General features: G+C 38.4%; 1 protein-coding gene across 1 annotated transcript; it reads left to right on the top strand.

Moving 5' to 3' along the window:
• The first annotated feature begins 177 nt into the window (after window positions 1-177).
• LOC108706092 (leucine-rich repeat, immunoglobulin-like domain and transmembrane domain-containing protein 3) lies at window positions 178-19,875 on the top strand. The gene is made up of 5 exons (XM_018242752.2): window positions 178-2,346; window positions 2,937-3,384; window positions 5,778-5,814; window positions 15,724-16,035; window positions 18,656-19,875. The coding sequence occupies exons 1-5, from the start codon at window positions 2,231-2,233 to the stop codon at window positions 19,672-19,674; spliced, it is 1,932 nt and encodes a 643-aa protein (XP_018098241.1). The 5' UTR covers window positions 178-2,230; the 3' UTR covers window positions 19,675-19,875.
• Window positions 19,876-20,557: the final 682 nt, after the last annotated feature.

Raw genomic sequence — 20,557 nt, 5'->3', positions numbered from 1 at the left:
GCGACATATAGGAAGTGCAGAATAGAAACTGAAAGTAATTACCTGCCCCAACTCTAACGGATGGGCATGCAACATATCAGAGACAAATTGTGGAAATTTGGTATTCACTTTTCTTGGGGGTTTCCATTGAAGCTGATTCTTACACATAATGGAGTTACCACTTTCCATTGGCTACAGCGCCTGGGTATTGCCAACAAAAATGTGGTGAAAAGCAGCTTCATAGAACAGTACATTTAAGACCCAAAAACGCGCACATGCCTTTCCCAAGGTTTGGGTTTACATTTACACAGGAACATGGACAGACATTGACCACTTTAACCTCCTCTCTAATGTCATCTACGTTAAAATCCACCTTTACACGGCCTATCCAATATACTCCCTGATCATAAGACCATCGTGGTTAATATTAAGAATGTTTAATTTCCTCTAAAGTTCTTAATTTGAACTATTCTGCATCTCATTTACTATGTTACAATGTCTTTTGGTGGATCTGTAATTCGAGGCAGTTGGAGTAGGAGACATACTAACTTTAAAAAACAGGCTCACTGGTTAGTACTACTACTCCGAGTCAGATAAATACTGCCTTGTAGATTTCTACACTGATCTTTATAATGGGGAAAAACAGATACGTTATTTGGCATTCTGGAAGAGACTGCCAGACAGCTACACTCTTGCAGTTGCAGTCTCCCAAAAACTGAGAGACCACAGCTCTCCTATGTAAACACTCACAATAGAGGAAGTAATCTAAGTTACCTTCATATTGAGTAGAAATTTAAACCGTCACGAACCCCAGACCTGGATGGTTTCTCAGGCAAATATTACAAGACTTTCCAGAAGGAACTTATCTTTTATACGATAACATAATTTCATGGATTACTTTCAGAAAAATAAATGCTCATATCCCAGATTGCAGTGACCCATAAGCAAGGGAAAAATCCCAAACTGTGCTACCACTAGCTTCCACTCTATCAGTGGTGGATTAATGAGAGCTGTCTCCTTCCAGTAACATGGGATAATAGCTTTCTGTATCTCTAAGCCGAATCTTACTCCCACCGCCATCACACACACACACAATGGGTAAACACTTGGAAGCTAATAAACAGGAGGCTACACATTGACTTATAATTAAAGTCAAGAACTCTTTATTAGTTGCTGGTACAGCTTCACAGTGTTATTTGCCATGCAAATCTTCCCATCAGATTATATCTAAAACAGAGTCCCAAGGGATCGGCCCTACAGGTTTCCTACCTTCCCTGTAACCTTTAACAGACTTTGAGCACTGGGGCTTGCCTTGAGTGGAGATACTAGGCTCAATCTCCTAGGTCCTTCTCTTTCTTAGGTCCCTACTTGGACGAGATACCACCAGGACTCCTATCCTATTCTCTCTCCTTGTTGGAGCTTATAAAGCACAACCTCTAGTTCATTCTATTGTAACTTGATGCCAAAACGGTATTTGAGATCAGAAGTTGCACCAGAAAAAAGGTGTCTCTTGTCACCCTTACTTTTTGTTCTCTGCATAGATGATACATATCATACATTAAGCCTATTTGCAGATGATATTCTTTTAACTTTGGTAAATCCCCAAGTGTTCCTTCCTAATCTGTACAAATCTCTATATTACTTTGGGCAATAGTCAAGTTATAAAATTGATGTAACCAAAATGTGAAGCAATGAGCCTAAATATATCTTGCCAAAGGGCTCTTTAAGTTGAAATCAGTAGGAAAATATTGTTACAATCTAAATATAACGGTGGCCTGGAATACAAAACGCATAATGGATAAAAAAATGTTTTATGTCTTGGTTGATTTAAAAATATCTATGCATCAATATCTATTAACCATAAAAGCAGCAAGTTAAGGTATTAAGAATGGTCTCACTAAATCATGGCCACTGCACTCTGCTGATGCTTTTGTCGATTACAGGAATATGTTTAAGGCGAAACACAAAGTCCTTATCTCCTTTTTAATAACTAGTACATCATATCATTATGATGTACTAGTTATTAAAAAAGGAAAATCTTTCTGTGGAATGCACTACACCAGAATGTGCCGAGGATCCATTAGAAGCGTACTTTTCAAGGTTAAGACTACGGTTATATCTAAGTTAATCCTATGTAATCAGCTATTTCTAGATGAGTAGGCACCACTCTAGCTTCCTTTTCCAGAAAGCAGCTCACACATACACTATGCAATGTACACATTGCTTGATTTATTACTGACTGCATGAAACCATGTGTTTGTTTCTTTATCTTTATATTGCCACACTAATTGCTGGAAAACTGGAAGCATTTTGTCCATCACAATGTACCTGCATTTTCCATGGCAGAAGTGATGGAACTGGATCAAGGTAAGAGACCTATATTTATTCTACATGGAAGGGGATTGTGGTTTGTCAGGAACAGTAATGCCTTTTTGCACTTCATATTGCAAATTATTTTACATATTTCCAGTCTGAATGTAATCAATGGCTCTCAAGACACTTAGAAACAAGAAAAACCCTTTGCATTTGCACAAAAGGATTTACTTGAAATATACTTCAAACATTCTAAAAAACAATATTTATCTTTCAATTTAAGAGCAATGGCACAAAAAGTGATAATTTTCTTAAATGAGGGGTGATACTTTTTGTTGCCTTTTTGGAAATTGCATGGGTAATAAACCACCCTAGATTGCCCAATACAAATGGAGGGCCAAAATTAGGGTAGTAGGTAACATGGGATAGCGATTGAGGAGCAGCATTGCAATATTTCTTGGTAAGAGAAGTTAACTATCATAAAAATATAAATGCTATAAAAAGGAACCATCATTAATCCTGCACTGGCTGCACTGTCAGTCAAACAGATCATTAGTTGTTTACAACCCCCCCCCCAAGCTGGAAATTGATTCATTGATGTAATATTTGCTATGATGTGTTTTAAAACATATTTTGTATATTAGGTCTGTTCTGTGTAATGATCCTGATATGTTTGACATGCCTGTCAATGTTCCTGTGGACACCGTGAAGCTCCGCATTGAAAAGACAGTCATTCGTAAAATTCCCACAGAAGCCTTCTATTACCTGGTGGATTTAAAATACCTTTGGGTTACCTACAATAGCATATCTAGCATCGACTCTAGCAGTTTTTATAATCTGAAGCAACTACATGAATTACGTTTAGATGGGAATGCAATATCGGTTTTCCCATGGGAATCTTTAGCAGAGAAGCCAAGTCTACGAACCTTGGACCTTCATAACAACAAGATAGCAAGTATTCCAGCAGAAGCTGCCCAGTACCTGAGGAATATTACCTATTTGGATCTATCCAGCAACAGACTGACTACTCTCCCTCCAGACTTATTGGATATATGGTCTCCATTGTCTGAGAAATCACAGATAAGTAGAGATGTCGCGAACTGTTCGCCGGCGAACTTGTTCGCGCGAACATCGGGTGTTCGCGCTCGCCGGAAGTTCGCGAACGTCGCGCGACGTTCGCCATTTTGGGTTCGCCATTGTTGGCGCTTTTTTTTGCCCTCTCACCCCAGACCAGCAGGTACATGGCAGCCAATCAGGAAGCTCTCCCCTGGACCACTCCCCTTCCTTATAAAAACCGAAGCCCTGCAGCGTTTTTTCACTCTGCCTGTGTGTGCTGAAGAGATAGTGTAGGGAGAGAGCTGCTGCCTGTTAGTGATTTCAGGGACAGTTGAAAGTTTGCTGGCTAGTAATCGTTTTGATACTGCTCTGTTATTGGAGGGACAGAAGTCTGCAGGGGTTTGAGGGACATTTAAGCTTAGGTAGCTTTGCTGGCTAGTAATCTACCTTCTACTGCAGTGCTCTGTATGTAGCTGCAGTGGGCAGCTGTCCTGCTTCTGATCTCATCTGCTGACTGCTGCAATAACAGTAGTCCTTGTAAGGACTGCTTTTATTTATTTTTTTGTTGTTTTACTACTACTACTACTACTACTACTATAAGAGCCCAGTGCTATTAGTCTAGCAGTGTTGGGGAGTGGGACTGGTGTGCTAATCTGCTGCTCCTAGTAGTTCAGCAGCACCAACTTTAATTTTTTTTTTTTAATATTCATTTTTTTTTTATTTTACTTTTTTTTATTTTACTACCGCTGTAGTAGTGTATAAGTTGACCTTTTAGGCATTATTTGCCCTGTAGGCATTATTTGCACACTGTTTTCTTCAACCCGCCATCTAGCTGTGTGACCTTGTTCACATTCTGTCTAAATATCCATAATATTACCGTCTCCAGAAAAAACACCGGAGTGACTTTTTTCAAGCAGCCATAATATATTTTACGTAATCCGTATCCACCGCTGTAGTAGTGTATACGTTGACCTTGTAGGCATTATTTGCACAGTGTTTTCTTCAACCCGCCATCTAGCTGTGTGAGCTTGTTCACATTTTGTCTAAATATTGATAATATTATCGTCTCTAGAAAAACCACTTGAGTTACTTTTTTTCAAGCAGCATTCATATATTTTACGTAATCCGTATCCACCGCTGTAGTAGTGTATACGTTGACCTTGTAGGCATTATTTGCACACTGTTTTCTTCAACCCGCCATCTAGCTGTGTGACCTTGTTCACATTCTGTCTAAATATCCATAATATTACCGTCTCCAGAAAAAACACTGGAGTGACTTTTTTCAAGCAGCCATAATATATTTTACGTAATCCGTATCCACCGCTGTAGTAGTGTATACGTTGACCTTGTAGGCATTATTTGCACACTGTTTTCTTCAACCCGCCATCTAGCTGTGTGACCTTGTTCACATTCTGTCTAAATATCCATAATATTACCGTCTCCAGAAAAAACACCGGAGTGACTTTTTTCAAGCAGCCATAATATATTTTACGTAATCCGTATCCACCGCTGTAGTAGTGTATACGTTGACCTTGTAGGCATTGTTTGCCCAGTTTTTTTGGCCGCAGCCACTGAAGCACAGAGGCCAGAAAAAATATGCCATATAAATGCTGAAAATAGTCATTTTTTGCCATACGTTGACTCAACGTATATGGCAAAAAATTACTATTTTCAGCATTTATATGGCATATTTTTTCTGGCAACTGTGCTTCAGTGGCTGCGACCAAAAAAACTGGGCAAACAATGCCTACAAGGTCAACGTATGGCAAAAAATTACTATTTTCAGCATTTATATGGCATATTTTTTCTGGCAACTGTGCTTCAGTGGCTGCAACCAAAAAAACTGGGCAAACAATGTCTACAAGGTCAACGTATGGCGAAAAATTACTATTTTCAGCATTTATATGGCATATTTTTTATGGCAACTGTGCTTCAGTGGCTGCGTCCAAAAAAACTGGGCAAACAATGCCTACAAGGTCAACGTATGGCAGTTGTTTAAAGAGAACAGTAGATTACTAGCCAGCAAAGCTACCTAAGCTAAAATGTCCCTCAAATCCCTGCAGACTTCTGTCCCTCCAATACAGAGCAGTATCAAGCAGATTACTAGCCAGCAAACTTACTATCATCTGTCCCTGAAATCACTAACAGCTCTCCCCCTACACTATCTCTTCCAAGCACACACAGGCAGATTTTTCAGATACATTTTTGCCCTTGATCCCCCTCTGGCATGCCACTGTCCAGGTCGTTGCACCCTTTAAACAACTTTAAAATCATTTTTCTGGCCAGAAATGTCTTTTCTAGATGTTAAAGTTCGCCTTCCCATTGAAGTCTATGGGGTTCGCGAACCGTTCGCGAACCGCTCGCATTTTTGCGCAAGTTCGCGAATATGTTCGCGAACTTTTTTTCCGACGTTCGCTACATCCCTACAGATAAGCACAGATTTATTAACACAGAGAGTTATACTGGGTAAGTCAGAACAGTATATATCCTACATACAGTATTATTGCAACAGGAGAAGGTCAACATCACTGGTGTAATTATAGTGGAAGCAGACCCCATGGTTGCAGGGGGGCGTGGGCGTCTGTATTCTTTATAGCTGTTTAAGGGTGATAAAATCCCCCCTGCCTGCAGTCAGAGAGCAGGGCAAGCAGGCAGGTTTGGGACATCAGCTTGGGGTCGGCAAAGTTGTGTGCCGAGCCACTCTGAAGATGTTTTTGGGGGTCAACATTCCAAAGTGTCATTTATCTGACAAAAAATGACAGTGTGTTATGTATTGGGTTGATGACCCGTTTTACCATATGTCTGGAGGTGATAGATTAAAAAAAATGATGATGTGTAATACATCATTTATTGAATTCCATGCTCAGGTTTGGGTCCATGAATATCTCTTGGAGGGTCATATCCAGCCAGTGGGTTTCCAGTTAAATAGCCCAGTGTTAGTAGAAATTAGTTGTTTGTAGCCTATGATAATTTTAAGGTGAGTAGCACTTTTTGTAATAACATTTTTATGTTCTTGTGCCTGCGAGTGTTTTGCATTTTGCATGTTGCCTTGTGGTTTTCTGCCCTAAGGCACAGCCCTTCAAGCTCCCTGAATCCCACCTGCCATGTGACTCTTAATGTAGCACTGCCTTTGTCTTTACTGCATTTAGGCATGGTGGGTGGCATGGTACACTCTTTAGCTTGTGTATCAATTAATTCATTAAACAACACTGCACTGTAACTTCTGCTGGAAATAAATCTAGAATAAGGTTCAAAGTGCATTCTGCACAGACAAGTACCCAAATTGCAAGTGCATAGGCCCTAAGGAGGCCGAAGATGCCCACACACACAGTAAGATGCACTCTTTGGGGTAAATAAGGCTGCTCAAACAAAAATCTCTATGGAGACGTGTTGGACAAGGACTGCCTCAACCTTCTGATGGAGTCCTCAACCAAGAGGAATTTCAAAACTGCTTGGTTGTATATAGCCACAATGCAGCATTTCCCCTCTCAACTCAACTCAGTATCATTATTGCCAAGCAGAAAGTTGTGTTCCCTGCAATTACATTTGATGCGTCAAAATAAACACAGTTGCATGTGGTTGCCGCATGTTGCAGTTAAAATGACTGCATGCTTGGATGTAAATACCTTTAATGAATAGCACTTGTGTTTATCGATGAGCCCTTTTTACTACAGGTATGGGATCCCTTATCTGGAAACCCATTATCCAAATTAAGGGAAGGCCATTTCATATAGACCCCATTGTAAGCAAATAATTAACAATTTTAAAAATAATTACCTGTACATTATTGATCCATTATTCTCTTTGTAAAGATGCTTTTAACTGTTCAGCCTTTCTACATAAGAGCCTTAGGAGCAAGAACAAATTCAACTGAACTTGACCTCAGTTGCTTAGTTATTTAGCAGAACCGGTCATTTAAATTGGGAAAAGGGGGGATGATATAGACCTTCCAGAAACTTCACAATCAAAGAAGGCAAAGCAGCTTTACTGAGCAATATGTTTCCAGTAAAGCACTTTTAAAGTGTTGAAAAGTCATACACACATTTCTAAGTCATTATACATCAAGTCAGTATAATGCTCAGACCAAAACAGTAGAACTTATTCTTTGACACAGAGGATCGTGATTTGCTTGAATTTTTTCACACATTTATAAAGGTGTTACTTTCTTATAGTTGCCCAAGCTTCAGTAAGGGGTTCGGCCTATTGATCCATGGGGTGAAATCATGGGCTAGTTGGTCAGGCAAAACAGGCCATGAATGGATTATCTCAGGCAAAGTACTGGCAAGAACTATCTCCAATGTGTGTAGCCTGTACAAAGAGATGGTATAACATGTTACCAGCAGAGTTATTGCCTTGTACTAAACCCTTAAAGAAACAAATCTTATTGAATGATAAGGAATTAATTTTTTTATGGGATTGTTAAGGGATGTATTCATTGGTGGTGAGAGTGTTAAACTAATCTCTGCACTTCACAGTGAAATGTACATATGGGTGAGGGAAGATTAGCTTCTTATGTGAGATTTCCAGTTTAATTTGTGTTGAGGCTTCTCCCAGATATGGCCAGCTGTCTGGTTCTGACCTGCAAAGTCTGATTATAGGAGACCTTATCAAATGTTGTGATCACTGTACAGTTTCAGGTGATCAGAAACCACACAGGTCTGCAGCAATTATATATATTATATATGTATAATAAGGAAATGTTATGGGCAGTGTCTATGTAAAAATATGTTTTGCTTCAGAGACACAGTTAGAAAGTCCTATTGTGCATTTAACACAGTGGATGTGCTACCATACATGGAAAATGTAGGCCTTAATCATAATTTAGAAATCTGACTTAAATTTTTATGTTACACAAAGCATACAGACGTTAGTATAGCGTTCTGAGACATTTCTTCACCTTTTTTATATGCTTCCCTACTCCCCAAGTATGCCATTGGTTAATAACTTGACATGTGATTCTGGCATCGGATGGGCTGTAGATTCAACCCATGTTTAAGAAGACTCATACAAATAGTCGTTTCCTAAATTATATATAAATAATTATTTGTAGGAGGCTTCTCAAACATGGGTTGAAGGTATAAAACTATACCCAATAACCGGGAGTAGGCTTATGAGCCTCATTGCATCTAGATTTCCTTTTTACTACTTGTTCTATAACAATCTTCCCTGGAGCTGCAAAAACAGTAAAACAAAGGTTGGTGTGTTCATTGGATGGACTATACTTACATTCCACTGTTCTCCTTTGTTTTAAATTTCAGTTCAGAAGGAACTCTATTTCACATGGAAAAAATGTCTTTTCTATTTTTCAATATTTGGGACTAAGAGCAGTAAAACCAAAGTCAAGTAGCTTCTGGTTGCAGCCAGCCAGTGCTCATCTCCCATTTATTTTCCTTTCCAAGTGTTTCCCTGGCTGTGTTACATCCTCCCAGTAGCTTTATTGTTTGTGTGGGGTCAGCCAATCAGGGCCCAGTCTTTATCACTTATTGGGTCTGAGCATTGGCCAATGCATCCGAGCACAGTGGCATGTTCCAGTCCTGGTCTCTACGCCCGCTCTGTCCTCTCACCGGTTCTTCACCTACTCTTTTTTGTATCAGTCCTGTTCTAGTCCTTTCAATGCAATTGCCTCTTTGTCCGCATCATCCTGTTCCAGTCCTGGTCTCTATGCTCACTTTGTCCTGTCACTGGTTCTCCACTCCATCCTGGTCTCTACGCGACTATGCCCACTCCGTTTCTATCCTGCCAGACAATTACTTTTTGCCTTTGTCACCCTGATCTTGTTCCTGTGCCTTCCTCATCTCTTTTCTGGCTCCTGTCTGTACAATATTAATACTCGCCTGAAGGACATGCACCTTCCCACCTTCTCCTCTTTAGAGATCCCTTACTAATCCTCACAGCCATCATATAGTACATATTCTACTACAACTTGTTTATACAAAATTCTCTAATCATATCATTGATATTAAACCAGATACATAATTCGAGCACAGAATGGTTTATGTTGCTTTGAGAAAGATCCTGAAATAAAGATCAGGAAATGTATGCTTTCTGAATGCTGTCTTTAAGTTTAAATAATTTACTTTTAGATTATTGCCTGAGTCCATGACACAAAGGGAGTTAGTTAATGAGGGGTCAGAATGTGCAAAGTGCCTGCCTGTGAGCAAACGATGCCATATTTCATTTATGTCATGCAATCCATGCTTGCAGTCACTTGCAATTTTACATACAGATACAGATGTCTGTAGCTATCAATGAGGGAGTTCTGTGAACAATGTAGGCTACGTGTGTGTGTGTGTGGGGGGGGGTGCAATTTACTATTATAGGTTTTTACACTGAGGACTGGCAATAAGACAGGCACTACCGCCTCCAGGGAGGACAGTTCTCGAATGTGAGTCCCATTTTGAAGTAATATGCTGTCTGAGAAATGATTATTGTGCTGTATTTATGTGCTACTCATCTATAAGTGTAGTTCTGTAATTGGGCTGGGCTATTTTGCCTGCATTTTATATATATTGTATCTCAACAGTATCACTACAACTTCAGCTCAGATGGAAACTAAAATTACACAGATGCTTTTATGACAGGTATATAACTCGTGTTACTGTCTGACGCAGTGCAGCTAGTTAATGCTGTGTTATGAAAGGCAGGATTATCAAGGATTTATCAATTAGTAGTTTTGCACTTCAGAAATCATTTAATCCCAGTCATGTGAGTAAAAAAAACATGTAAACTTTCAGTTTAAGGCTCAGCCCTTATTTCACCTTATTTTAAAGCTTTTTCATTAATTAATATAACTTCTAGGCTGCACAGGGAAGGCTGGATTATGTTGTAGAGTAGAATTCAAATTCTTAAATGTGATAAACAGTGCAAGACAAGTTCAGCTAGTCTGTCCCACCTCCTGTTTCTAATCACACTCCAGGGTTTCCATAAAGAGCTGCATCAATACACACAGTGCACTTGCACCTAAAGAATCACATGCAGATGTTGTTTTGATGCCAAGCACTAAAATCCACAAATTTTGTCAAATTCAGAACCTCCTGTATATAAAGCAAAATGCAATATCATTATTTTTTTCCCCAAACTTTTTTATTGTATTTTCAAAAGTAAATAAAATAAATTAAAATGGTAAAACCGTACATTGTGTGTTTGTTATGACATGATGGGTATACAAATACCATTGTTTCTTGAGTTTGTTAATCAACTTTTCACTTTTAACACGGTCTCATTATAAGTCAATACAGCACAATAAAACTTGAAAATAAACAGATAGGAGCAGGAAACAGAACAGAGAGAAAGAGGGAAAGGGGAGTGAATAAGGGCAGAGACACATGCGAAGATTTGGGGAGATTAGTCGCCAAGCGACCAATCACCTCTTCTTCGGGCGACTAATCTCCCCAAAAAGCCTCCCGCCGGCTAGAATCTACATCGCCGGCGGGATGGCACTTGGAGTGTTCGTTTTCTGAAGTCGCCTGAAGTTTCCTCGTGAGGCAATTTCGGACGACTTCGGAAAACTAAGAGCTCCGAGTGTAGTAAAGGCAAAAAATGAAAATCCCATTTTTACTTTCTTTCATGAAAAACCTGTCTCCAATATAGTTTAATTTAAAAAATGTGTACCGTTTTTATAAAAAACCTAACTGTATGCAGTGAAATTTTCCCTTCATTTACTGCTGTGGATAGGAATTGTCAGACGGTCCCTTATGGCTCTGCAGTGAAACAATCATACTTATGAACAGCAGGGGGAGCCCCCACCTTACTTCCCGGCCATGCAGAACTCAAGCAGCTCTATTTGTTTCCCTGTAGAGCAGTCGGCAACTGTGTAGAGATTTGTATTGGATTTTATTTTTGCCTTACATCCCCTTTACTGTTTCCAACTCCAGCTGCAGGGAAAAAGATCATGGAGCCAGATTTAAACAGATAAACTTGGGTTCTATTTGGAGGATTATTTTGCTGCAGCCACTGGTTCTGCAGAGCTGGAGAAAGTCTGTAATAAAAAAACTATAAAATCCACATTAGATTACATGACCCCAGTGCAGTCTGCCTATTCTAATTATTAATCACTCTTGCTGTATCGGCTTCTGGCAGATATTATTTGACTTGTGCTGAATCCAAAATTATTTTTTAAACATGTAAATAGTAAAAAAATAAGCAGGAAGGGGGGTCAGCTGCTTGATGAGAACAAAAAAACTGAGATTCTGAACTATGAGGAACTAGTTAATGAAGGTTTCCTTCTTAATAATCCTAATTCTAGTAATACAACTAATGATGCATGGTTCACACATGAGGAAATTCAAATGAGACTATAACATGTAAAGATAAACAAAGGTCTGGGGCCGGATGTTATTTATCCCAGGGTACTTAGTGAGCTTAGCTCTGTGATTGCCAAACCTCTTTACTTAATTATTCAGGATTCATGGAGGTCTGGCATGATGCCCAGAGACTGGCGAATTGCTAATGTGGTGCCACTATTCAAAGAGGGATCCCGTTATCAGCCTCAAAACTATAGGCCAGTTAGTCTTACATCAGTAGTAGGAAAGCTTTTCGAAGTGTTAATAAAGGATAAGATACTGGACTTCATAGCAAATCATAATACTATGAGTTTGTGCCAGCATGGTTTTATGCGTAATAAATCTTGCCAGACTAACTTAATTTCTATTCATGAGAAGGTGAGCAGGGACCTCAATTCTGGGATGGCAGTGGATGTGATTTACTTAGACATTGCTAAAGCATTCCATACAGTGCCACACAGTTGGTTACTGGTTAAAATAAGGAATGTTGGCCTGGAACATAGTATTTGTACCTGGATAGAGAACTGGCTAAAAGATACACTACAAAAGTGGTTAGTGGAGTACCGCAGGGCTCTTTACTAGGTCCTTTGCTTTTAAACTTGTTTATTAATGACCTAGAGATGGGCATCGAAAGTACTGTTTCTAGTTTTCCAGATAATACTAAATTGTGCCACTTTGCAGAGTGACTAAGTTGGAAAACTGGGCAGCAAACTGGAAAATGAGGTTCAGTATTGATAAATGCAAGGTTATGCAAAAATAATATACAGTATCTATCTATCTATCTATCTATCATCATCATCATCATCATCATCTATCTATCTATCATATATTTTTCTCCTCATTTTTCATATATTCAGTTAATCACTGCTCTACAAAATATGATGTTTAACTTCTCAAATTGTGTTCTTCTTAATATTTCTCTATACTGTCCTTAAAAAAAATATGTCTTAAAGAAGAATTTCAAATAATAAACCTAATCTCTTAGGTCTGCACTGGCAGTCTATTTTAAAGTAGAAGGAAAGGTCTTTTTACTTGGGGGTGCCAAAAGTTAGGCACCCCAAGTGATTGAATGTACTTACCTGAAACACCGGGTCAGTGCACCAATTAGGAGAAAACTGCACCAGCCCAGGATTCTTCCAGCGAGCACCACAGAGCAATCGGCTTCTTCTTAAGTGAAAAAGTTGGCTATTTAATTATACTGTGCCCCAGGAAATTTGAAGATAGTAGAAACTGGAAGACTGTTGTTCTGTGGTGTTTGCTGGAAGAATCCCGAGCCAGTGCAGTTTTCATCTAATACAGTAGGTGCACTGGCCCGGGGTTTTAGGTAAGTATATGCAATTAATAAAAAAGACATTTCCTTCTCCTTAAAGTAAGTGTTTCGTCAAGAGAGTATTTAAAAAGTATTTTATATAAAAATAGTATTTTTATATAAAAGTATTTTGTATAACAAAGCTCTTTTAATTAAATATGTGCTGCAATTACCAATTCAGTTACCTATAGCAGTGCTGATCAGTTTTTATAAGAAACTGCACTGGTACAGTTTAGCATCTATGTTTAGAAATGAGCCCTAAAGGGTAAAATTGCGTGTAGTCATAAAACACTTTAATCAAAGCTGAAGTTTAATAGACAATAAACATTGTTCACATTATGATGTTTTGAAGGGGTGTAAATTATAAAATTGTTCATGCAATGTATCCTGTGCACCCTAGGCCTGGGTGACAGCCGAGCAGAACATCAAGAGCTTATTTCCTTTGCTGCAAGGGTCTTTTCACTCTTACCTAAAAAGGTCTAGCGCACGAGTGTTACAGGAAATTTAGAAACAATCGCATAAGTGTGAATTGTCGCTTTCTGCAGCCATGCTGAGCAGCAGAATGTAAGAACTGCCAATATCTTGAATTAAAAAAACTAACATATTGCAAAAGTGCTTGTAAAAATAGCAATTTTCCACTATTATTCACCTTATAGGTCCTCATTAATACAGGGCCCCTAAATGTGGATTTATAATGAGTAATAAAAGGGGTGGTTCACCTTGAATAAACTCTTTAAGGAATATCAGTATAACACTGCCCTCTTGTTTGGCACAGATTTGGGAAGAGTTCTAGGTTCTAGGGTGTAAAAACTTATGGGATAGACAGCTTTTAAGATATGAACCATTATTTCTTTATTGTCCTCACCTTTAAACTTGTTATAGGCTATTGGTAAGTGTGGGGTGAATGATATTCATTATATTTTATACAGATTGCAGAAATGTATCACTGTACTAGAGGGGGTGATTAGAGGGGGTGATTAGAGGGGGTGATTAACATATTAGGTTGGAAATACTGTTTGTAGCACGTAAAGGGGTTGTTCATCTTCAAACAACTAGTTGTTTTCAGATAGATCACCAGAAATAATTATAATAATATTTTCTATGTGTTACCGTTTTTCTAATATTGAAGTGTAAAGTGTCATTTTTCACCTTCTAACGCATCTCGGGGCTGTCACTGACCCTGTAAACTGTTCTTAATTGATACATTTAGTTGATACATTTCTTATATTTGTCCCTGCTGAGAAGAATCTCTGGGTTTCATTATAGGCAGCTGTTTTGATACTGAATTGATACAATATTTGCTAATACTCCAGAGATGATTCTGAGAAATCAACTAAATGTTGCCTGTATCTGAATTACTGAGCTGTCAGACTCAAACACCAGAGACAGGAACATTTAACTTTAAATTTAGATTTTGGAAAAACAGTAAAAAATAAATAATGGAAAGTAATTGAAACAAGTTTTTATTTCTGGGGAACAATCTGAAAACAACTGAACTGAAAAAAGTGTTTGGAAGGAAAAATTAATTTTCACTATTAGGCATTGTTTAAATGACCAAAACAGTTTGAACAAAGCAACCACAAAGATGTGGGTACACCCTTGTTTTTGCATCAAGAAAAATTAAAATAATTTTTACCAAATATTAAATACAGGTATAGGATCTGTTATCCAGAAATCCCTTATACAGATAGCTCCAAATTATGGAAAGACTCCCAAAGACTCCATAATAATCAAATAAACTAAAGTTTTTTTTTCTCTGTAGTAATGAAACAGATCCTTGTATTTGATCCAAACTAGAATATAATTAACCCTTATTGGAAGCAAAACCAGCCTATTGGGTTTATTTAATGTTTACATGATTTTCTAGTAGACAAAGTATGAAGATCTAAATTACAGAAAGCCCCATTATCCTGAAAGCCTTAGGTCCCGAGCATTCTGGATAACAGAATTTTGTGCTAAATTCTGTCTCTAGATGGTGCTAAAGTGCAATTTTTGATCAGTACATTGCTTCTGATGAACTAAGGCCATTGCACTCTTTATTATTATTTTATTATTATTAACATGTATTTATATAGCGCCAACATATTGCGTAGCGTTGTAAAGTAAATGTAATTATATAACTAAATCACATGAATTATATACATAGAACAAATGGAGTAACATACATCACAATCAATACCGGTACAAAAGTTGAGGAAGGCCCTATGCAGAAAGAGCTTACACTCTAAATGGAAGGGAGTAATACACAAGGTGTGGGAGTGGGCAAGATCGAATTAAGTGGGTGAACAATGTGGTACTGTATGTGTTGTTGCATTTGGTAGTTAAGCAGAGTGAGGGTAGGCTTCTCGAAAGAAGTGCGTTTTAAGAGATTTCTTGAAAGCAGAAAGTTTGGGAGAAAGTCGGACAGACCATGGGAGAGAGTTCCAGAGGAGGGGTGCTGCCCTTGCAAAGTCTTGAATGCGAGCATGTGAAGAGGTAATGAGAGGAGAGTTGAGTAGCAAGTCAGTAGAGGAGCGTAGTAAGCGGTTGGGTGAGTGTATAGAGATGAGTTCAGAGATGTAGGGTGGGGCAGAGTTATGAAGTGCTTTGAATGTCAGGGTCATTCATTTGAATTTGATTCTGAAAGGTAGCAGAAGCCAGTGCAGGGATTGACAGAATGACTCTAGTACAATCTAGATGCAGAATTTAGCACAAAAATGACATGACATTGCAACAAAATGTGAAATCCCTATGGCTTCATCTGTATGTCTCAAGTGATGGCTTTTTGTGCTGTTTCTTTTAAAGGGCTACAAGATAATTCATGGTTCTGTGACTGTCGTATTTCAAAGCTAATTGAACTCTCGAAAACAACAGACCCACACATCATTTTTCTGGACCCTTTAGTTGTCTGCAGTGGCCCTGATTCTTTAGCTGGCTTTTTATTCCAGAGAGTTGAGTTAGAACAGGACATATGTCTCAAACCCTCAGTGATGACTTCAGCCACGAAAATTACATCTCCACTGGGTAGTAATGTGCTACTACGATGTGATGCCTCAGGATACCCCACTCCACAGTTAGTCTGGAGCAGAACAAACAATTCAGCAGCAAATTATACAGGTAATATGCATTTCAAGTGTTCTTTGCTTTGGTTATATTACATGATACGTTCTAATGATTCCACTGATATCATTAAGGAGGACATCGATTATGGACCAAACCAGAAACTGTCAGCAATTAAAGCTGACCTTAGAGCAAATTAAATAAAATACATAAACCCTGCTCATATTGTGTTTGAATCTGTCAAATGACTGTTAAGGATTGGAAAATGCATGTATTGAACACTATTGAGGTTATATAATAAATTATACTAAGTTTGCCCAGGTGCAGTAACCCATAACAACTAACCAACAGGTAGCATATACTGGTCACTTTAAATGGTGCATTAATTATGTTACTCATTAACATGATAACACTGTAAATACAGTGGGAGCTCCTCCCGGTATAAGCATTAACTAGTGATGGGCGAATTTATTCAGCAGGTGCAAATTCACTGAGAATTTCCACATTTCGCCGGTGAATAAATTCACGAATTCGCCGCAAAAATTCACTGCAATATTTTTTGTTGGACGCTGGCGACAATTCTGATGCCAGTGTCAATTAATATATGCCCTTTAACTTTAATGTGTGCCAGAATTGTCGCTGGCGTCAGAATTGTCACCGGCGTAAACATTTTTTGATGCCGGCGTCAAAATTTGCGTTTCGCTAATTTTTCGCCATTTTGTGAAACGAAATGGAGAAATTCGCCCATAGCTTAAATCAATAAACCGTATAAGAACGGAGGAAATCCCATATTGAGGGCTCATGCAAACATACTGTTGTAAAAAAAACTCACTTTATTTATACATCATTAAAACATCTTATTTCTTACAAAAACATTACAATAAGATCAGTGATGAGTCCTTAACCCTTTCAATGGTCTAAGTACCCGGGTACTGAGGGAATCATAGATTCCCCCTCACACACTGATAATCCAGTGTGTCCACTGCCTTATATAATAAATAATAATTAGTAATAGAGCCCTTTTTATAGTCCCAAAATGTACTTTATATGACACAAGTAAAAGAACTGGTTTAAAAGCAAAATACCTATTTTTAAAAAGTGTGTAGATGCCAAAACAGCTGTGTAGAAATATGGATAGAAAATCCAGACATTTTTTGTGTATACTGTTTAATGAAAACTATAACAGCTACACGTTGTCAAGAGAAAGAGGGCTGGTCTGATGTTCTTCTGGTAGGAAAGGTGTGAGAAAATGTATCTGAGGTTTCTAATTTTTTCCTAACCAGAAGAACATCAGACCAGTCCTCTTTCTTTCTCCTGATAACTTCTTCAACAACTTGGTGGTCAGAATTATATATATCCTTTAATATCTTGGAATTAAATATAAATACATAATGAATGTAAATTGCAAAAGTGCTTAGAATAACACCATCATCAGTTTTAAATGAATTTACTGTACCTGGTTGGAATCACAATCCACAGTGAAATAGAAGACACACACACAATGGTGCTTAACCCACTTTTTGTTGAGATAACATTTTAGGCGGACAAGCTTTCCTTCGTTATATGACGTTATCATTCTGCTTATTTTTCTGAAGTAAAATAAAATGCACTTTACATACTGGAGAAATTATATGAAGGCAACCAGCAGCCTTCATATAATCTTTAGCCTTCCCATGACCATTAAACTCTGAATATTTTGGTGCATAAAGTACTCATATGGAGGTTTTTTTATCCCCAATGTGATCTGTAATTTAAATAGAATTATAGGCTAAAAAGAATTCATGATTGAAAGCATAAGTAAACCTTTAAAATACAGTATGTAGGGAGCAAATGCAGGGCCGGGCCAAGGTATTTTGGCACCCTAGGCAAGGGCTTCAATCAGTGCCCCCCCACCTGCTCCTACATTACCATTTGCCGCCTTACCATTCATATTGCCCCCTGTACCTGTGCCAGTAGCCATTGTGTTGCCTCATGTACCTGTGCCAGCACCTATAATATTACCCCCATTTGTACCTGTGCCAACGACAGTCAATCCCTCAGATTGCCCCCAAGCCCCCAATCTGTACCTGTGCCAGCATAAGACAAAACATCCATCATAGTGTTAACCCATGCCAGCAGCAGCCACAAAAATCCATCATATTGCCCCTAATTTGTACCTGTGCCAGCAGGAGCCAAAAATCCATCATATTGCCCCCAAATATGTATCTGTGCCAGCAGCTGCCAAGAGGGAGGTGGGGAGTGCCCGCAGTACAAATCATGGGCAAGAGGGGGTTGGAATAGGTGGTTTATAAAATTGTTAAACTATTAAAGGCCAAGCAAACTAGGGTTAAAAAAAAGAAAACCAAATGCCCTTAAAAGTGCGCCCCCATCATGACTGCGCCCTAGGCGGGCGCCTACTCTGCCTACCCCTAGTTCCGGCCCTGGGCAAGTGCACCACAACCACACTGCAGAAGTCCTACATAATTGGAAATGGTAAAAACAATAAGGCTATCTATTCACAATATTTCATGCTACTGGTAAATAGGGAATATTTTGCCCTGAAATGAATTTGTATGTTGTGATATATTGTAAGAAAGTACTTAGTTGCAGAAGCACAAGACCCTTTATAGATTAATTCATGTGTTCATTTCCCTAAGGACTTAATAAGGGATTTAACCCGTTCTTTTGCCTTTCACAGTTGTTCAGGAGACTCCAACATATGGTGTGAGGTGGTCCATTCTAAGTATGAATGGTATTTCTTACAAAGATGCGGGCGAATACCGATGCAAGGCAAAAAATTTTGCAGGAGTAGCAGAAGCGTCAATAACCGTCATAGTAGTTGGTTTTGTCACAACAACAGCTTCCTCTCATCACTTTGATCGGCGACTGGGGGCCGAGTCAATGAATGGCATTCAAACAGACGCCAAGGAAGAATTGAGCAAAATAAGTATAACCAGGCTTCCTCTTCAGTTATCAACAGTGCCTATTCTACAAACAGAAACGCCAACAGTTCCTCCAAGTATAGTGCTTACCACCTCAGAAGTTCCAAAGATAAAATTGCCAAAGCCAGTCTCTGCTACAAAGAAAAACCCTGCAAACAGACTTACTTCAGAGCAAAATGCCATGGTGGGGAATCTAAAAGTGATCAGTGAATCTGAAGACCGAGTGACTTTGACTTGGAAGACTTTCAATACCACAAACTGCTCCAACTTGGCAGTGTTGTACTCAAAATACGGAGAGGAAGAAATGCTCAAGTTGAGTACAGATCCTAGTAAAAATAAAGTAACAATTGATGGTTTGGAGCCTAACACAAAATATATGGCCTGTGTATGTCCCAAAGTATCTCAACCCAAGAAAGACCAGTGTATTGTATTCTCTACTGATTTCTCACTACCCATCGAGAGCAGCTCTCAAGTACCTATTCTAATAATTGCTAGTAGTGTGGTTTGTGTTATTGTTCTACCTGTCATTGTCTTCTTGTTTTACAAAGTTATGCAAAGGAAACCAAAATTTCCTGGGGAGGAGGACCATTTAAAAGAGACTTATGTGAAATTTGAAACTTTATCATTAAGACAACGGCCAATAAATACTGCAGGAGAGCTATGGACACGCAGGGATACAACAGAATCAGAAAGACTACTTCTGTGTTCCAGATCAAGCATGGACTCTCAGGCTACATTGAAAAGTGAGGGTTCTAGGCCAGAATATTACTGCTAATTTGTTTGTTTCCCTTTCTTTTTTTTTATATGCGATTATATAAAAATGCTTTTTTTTTGTTCAGCCAGTGTGTGAATGTCAAAAATGCATCACTGTCAAAAGAATCAGTGAAAGGAGGACCAAGCCATTGCTTTCTGTTTATGTTTTGTGCACATTCTAAATCTTTATTTTGTGTAATTCAATAAAAAGGAATAAACCTGATTCAAGTTTGTTTTTTAATTTTAATTTCCACCAAATATTTACAAAATAGATGTCTGTGAGAGTTGTTTACCAATATCAGACCAATGTGCACTTTGTTGCACTTTGTAAAAACATGTAAGACAGTTTCAGAAGTGACTAAAGCATTTGTTTTATTTCTGCAATGTTTTTAACTGGAAATACTTGTGCTCAGAAGCTGGTTTGAGTTCCCAAAGAAGAATATGGATTATATTAAGCCTCATACAGTTGATAGAGCCTATAGAGAATGGTTGGAATAGGAGTATATCTTCACAATGATGAGAGTGGTTTTCTTTTCAGTATGTTTTTTCTAAAGCCATAGGGCCCAGTGCTTGCCTATTCTCAGATCACCTTTGTCTATACCATGTCAAAATCCACTAAGCAGTGTCATATATAGAAGAGAAGAAACTCACTGATATATATATATATATATATATATATATATATATATATATATATATATTTGTCCCTAGACATGTCCTGACTGATCACATTATCAATATATAGTAAGGGGCATATTTATTAGTATGTGTACAACAAAATTCACTGAAAATGGTATAAAAAGCTGTGTAAAATAAATGTTAAATTTATCGAGATATGTTTTATTTAGGGATGCACCGAATCCACTATTTTGGATTCGGCCGAACCCCCGAATCCTCTGCTAAAG

Source organism: Xenopus laevis, chromosome 1S (genome assembly GCF_017654675.1).
Source record: "Xenopus laevis strain J_2021 chromosome 1S, Xenopus_laevis_v10.1, whole genome shotgun sequence".
Taxonomy (NCBI): domain Eukaryota; kingdom Metazoa; phylum Chordata; class Amphibia; order Anura; family Pipidae; genus Xenopus; species Xenopus laevis.
This window is presented reverse-complemented; position numbering and strand designations above follow the sequence as displayed.

Coding starts and splice junctions, on each gene's coding strand:
- LOC108706092 (XM_018242752.2), top strand. CDS start 2,231: ATGTGTTTGTTTCTTTATCTTTATATTGCCACACTAATTGCTGGAAAA. Junction 2,347..2,936: donor AGTGATGGAACTGGATCAAG/GTAAGAGACCTA, acceptor TTTGTATATTAG/GTCTGTTCTGTGTAATGATC. Junction 3,385..5,777: donor AATCACAGATAAGTAGAGAT/GTCGCGAACTGT, acceptor ACATCCCTACAG/ATAAGCACAGATTTATTAAC.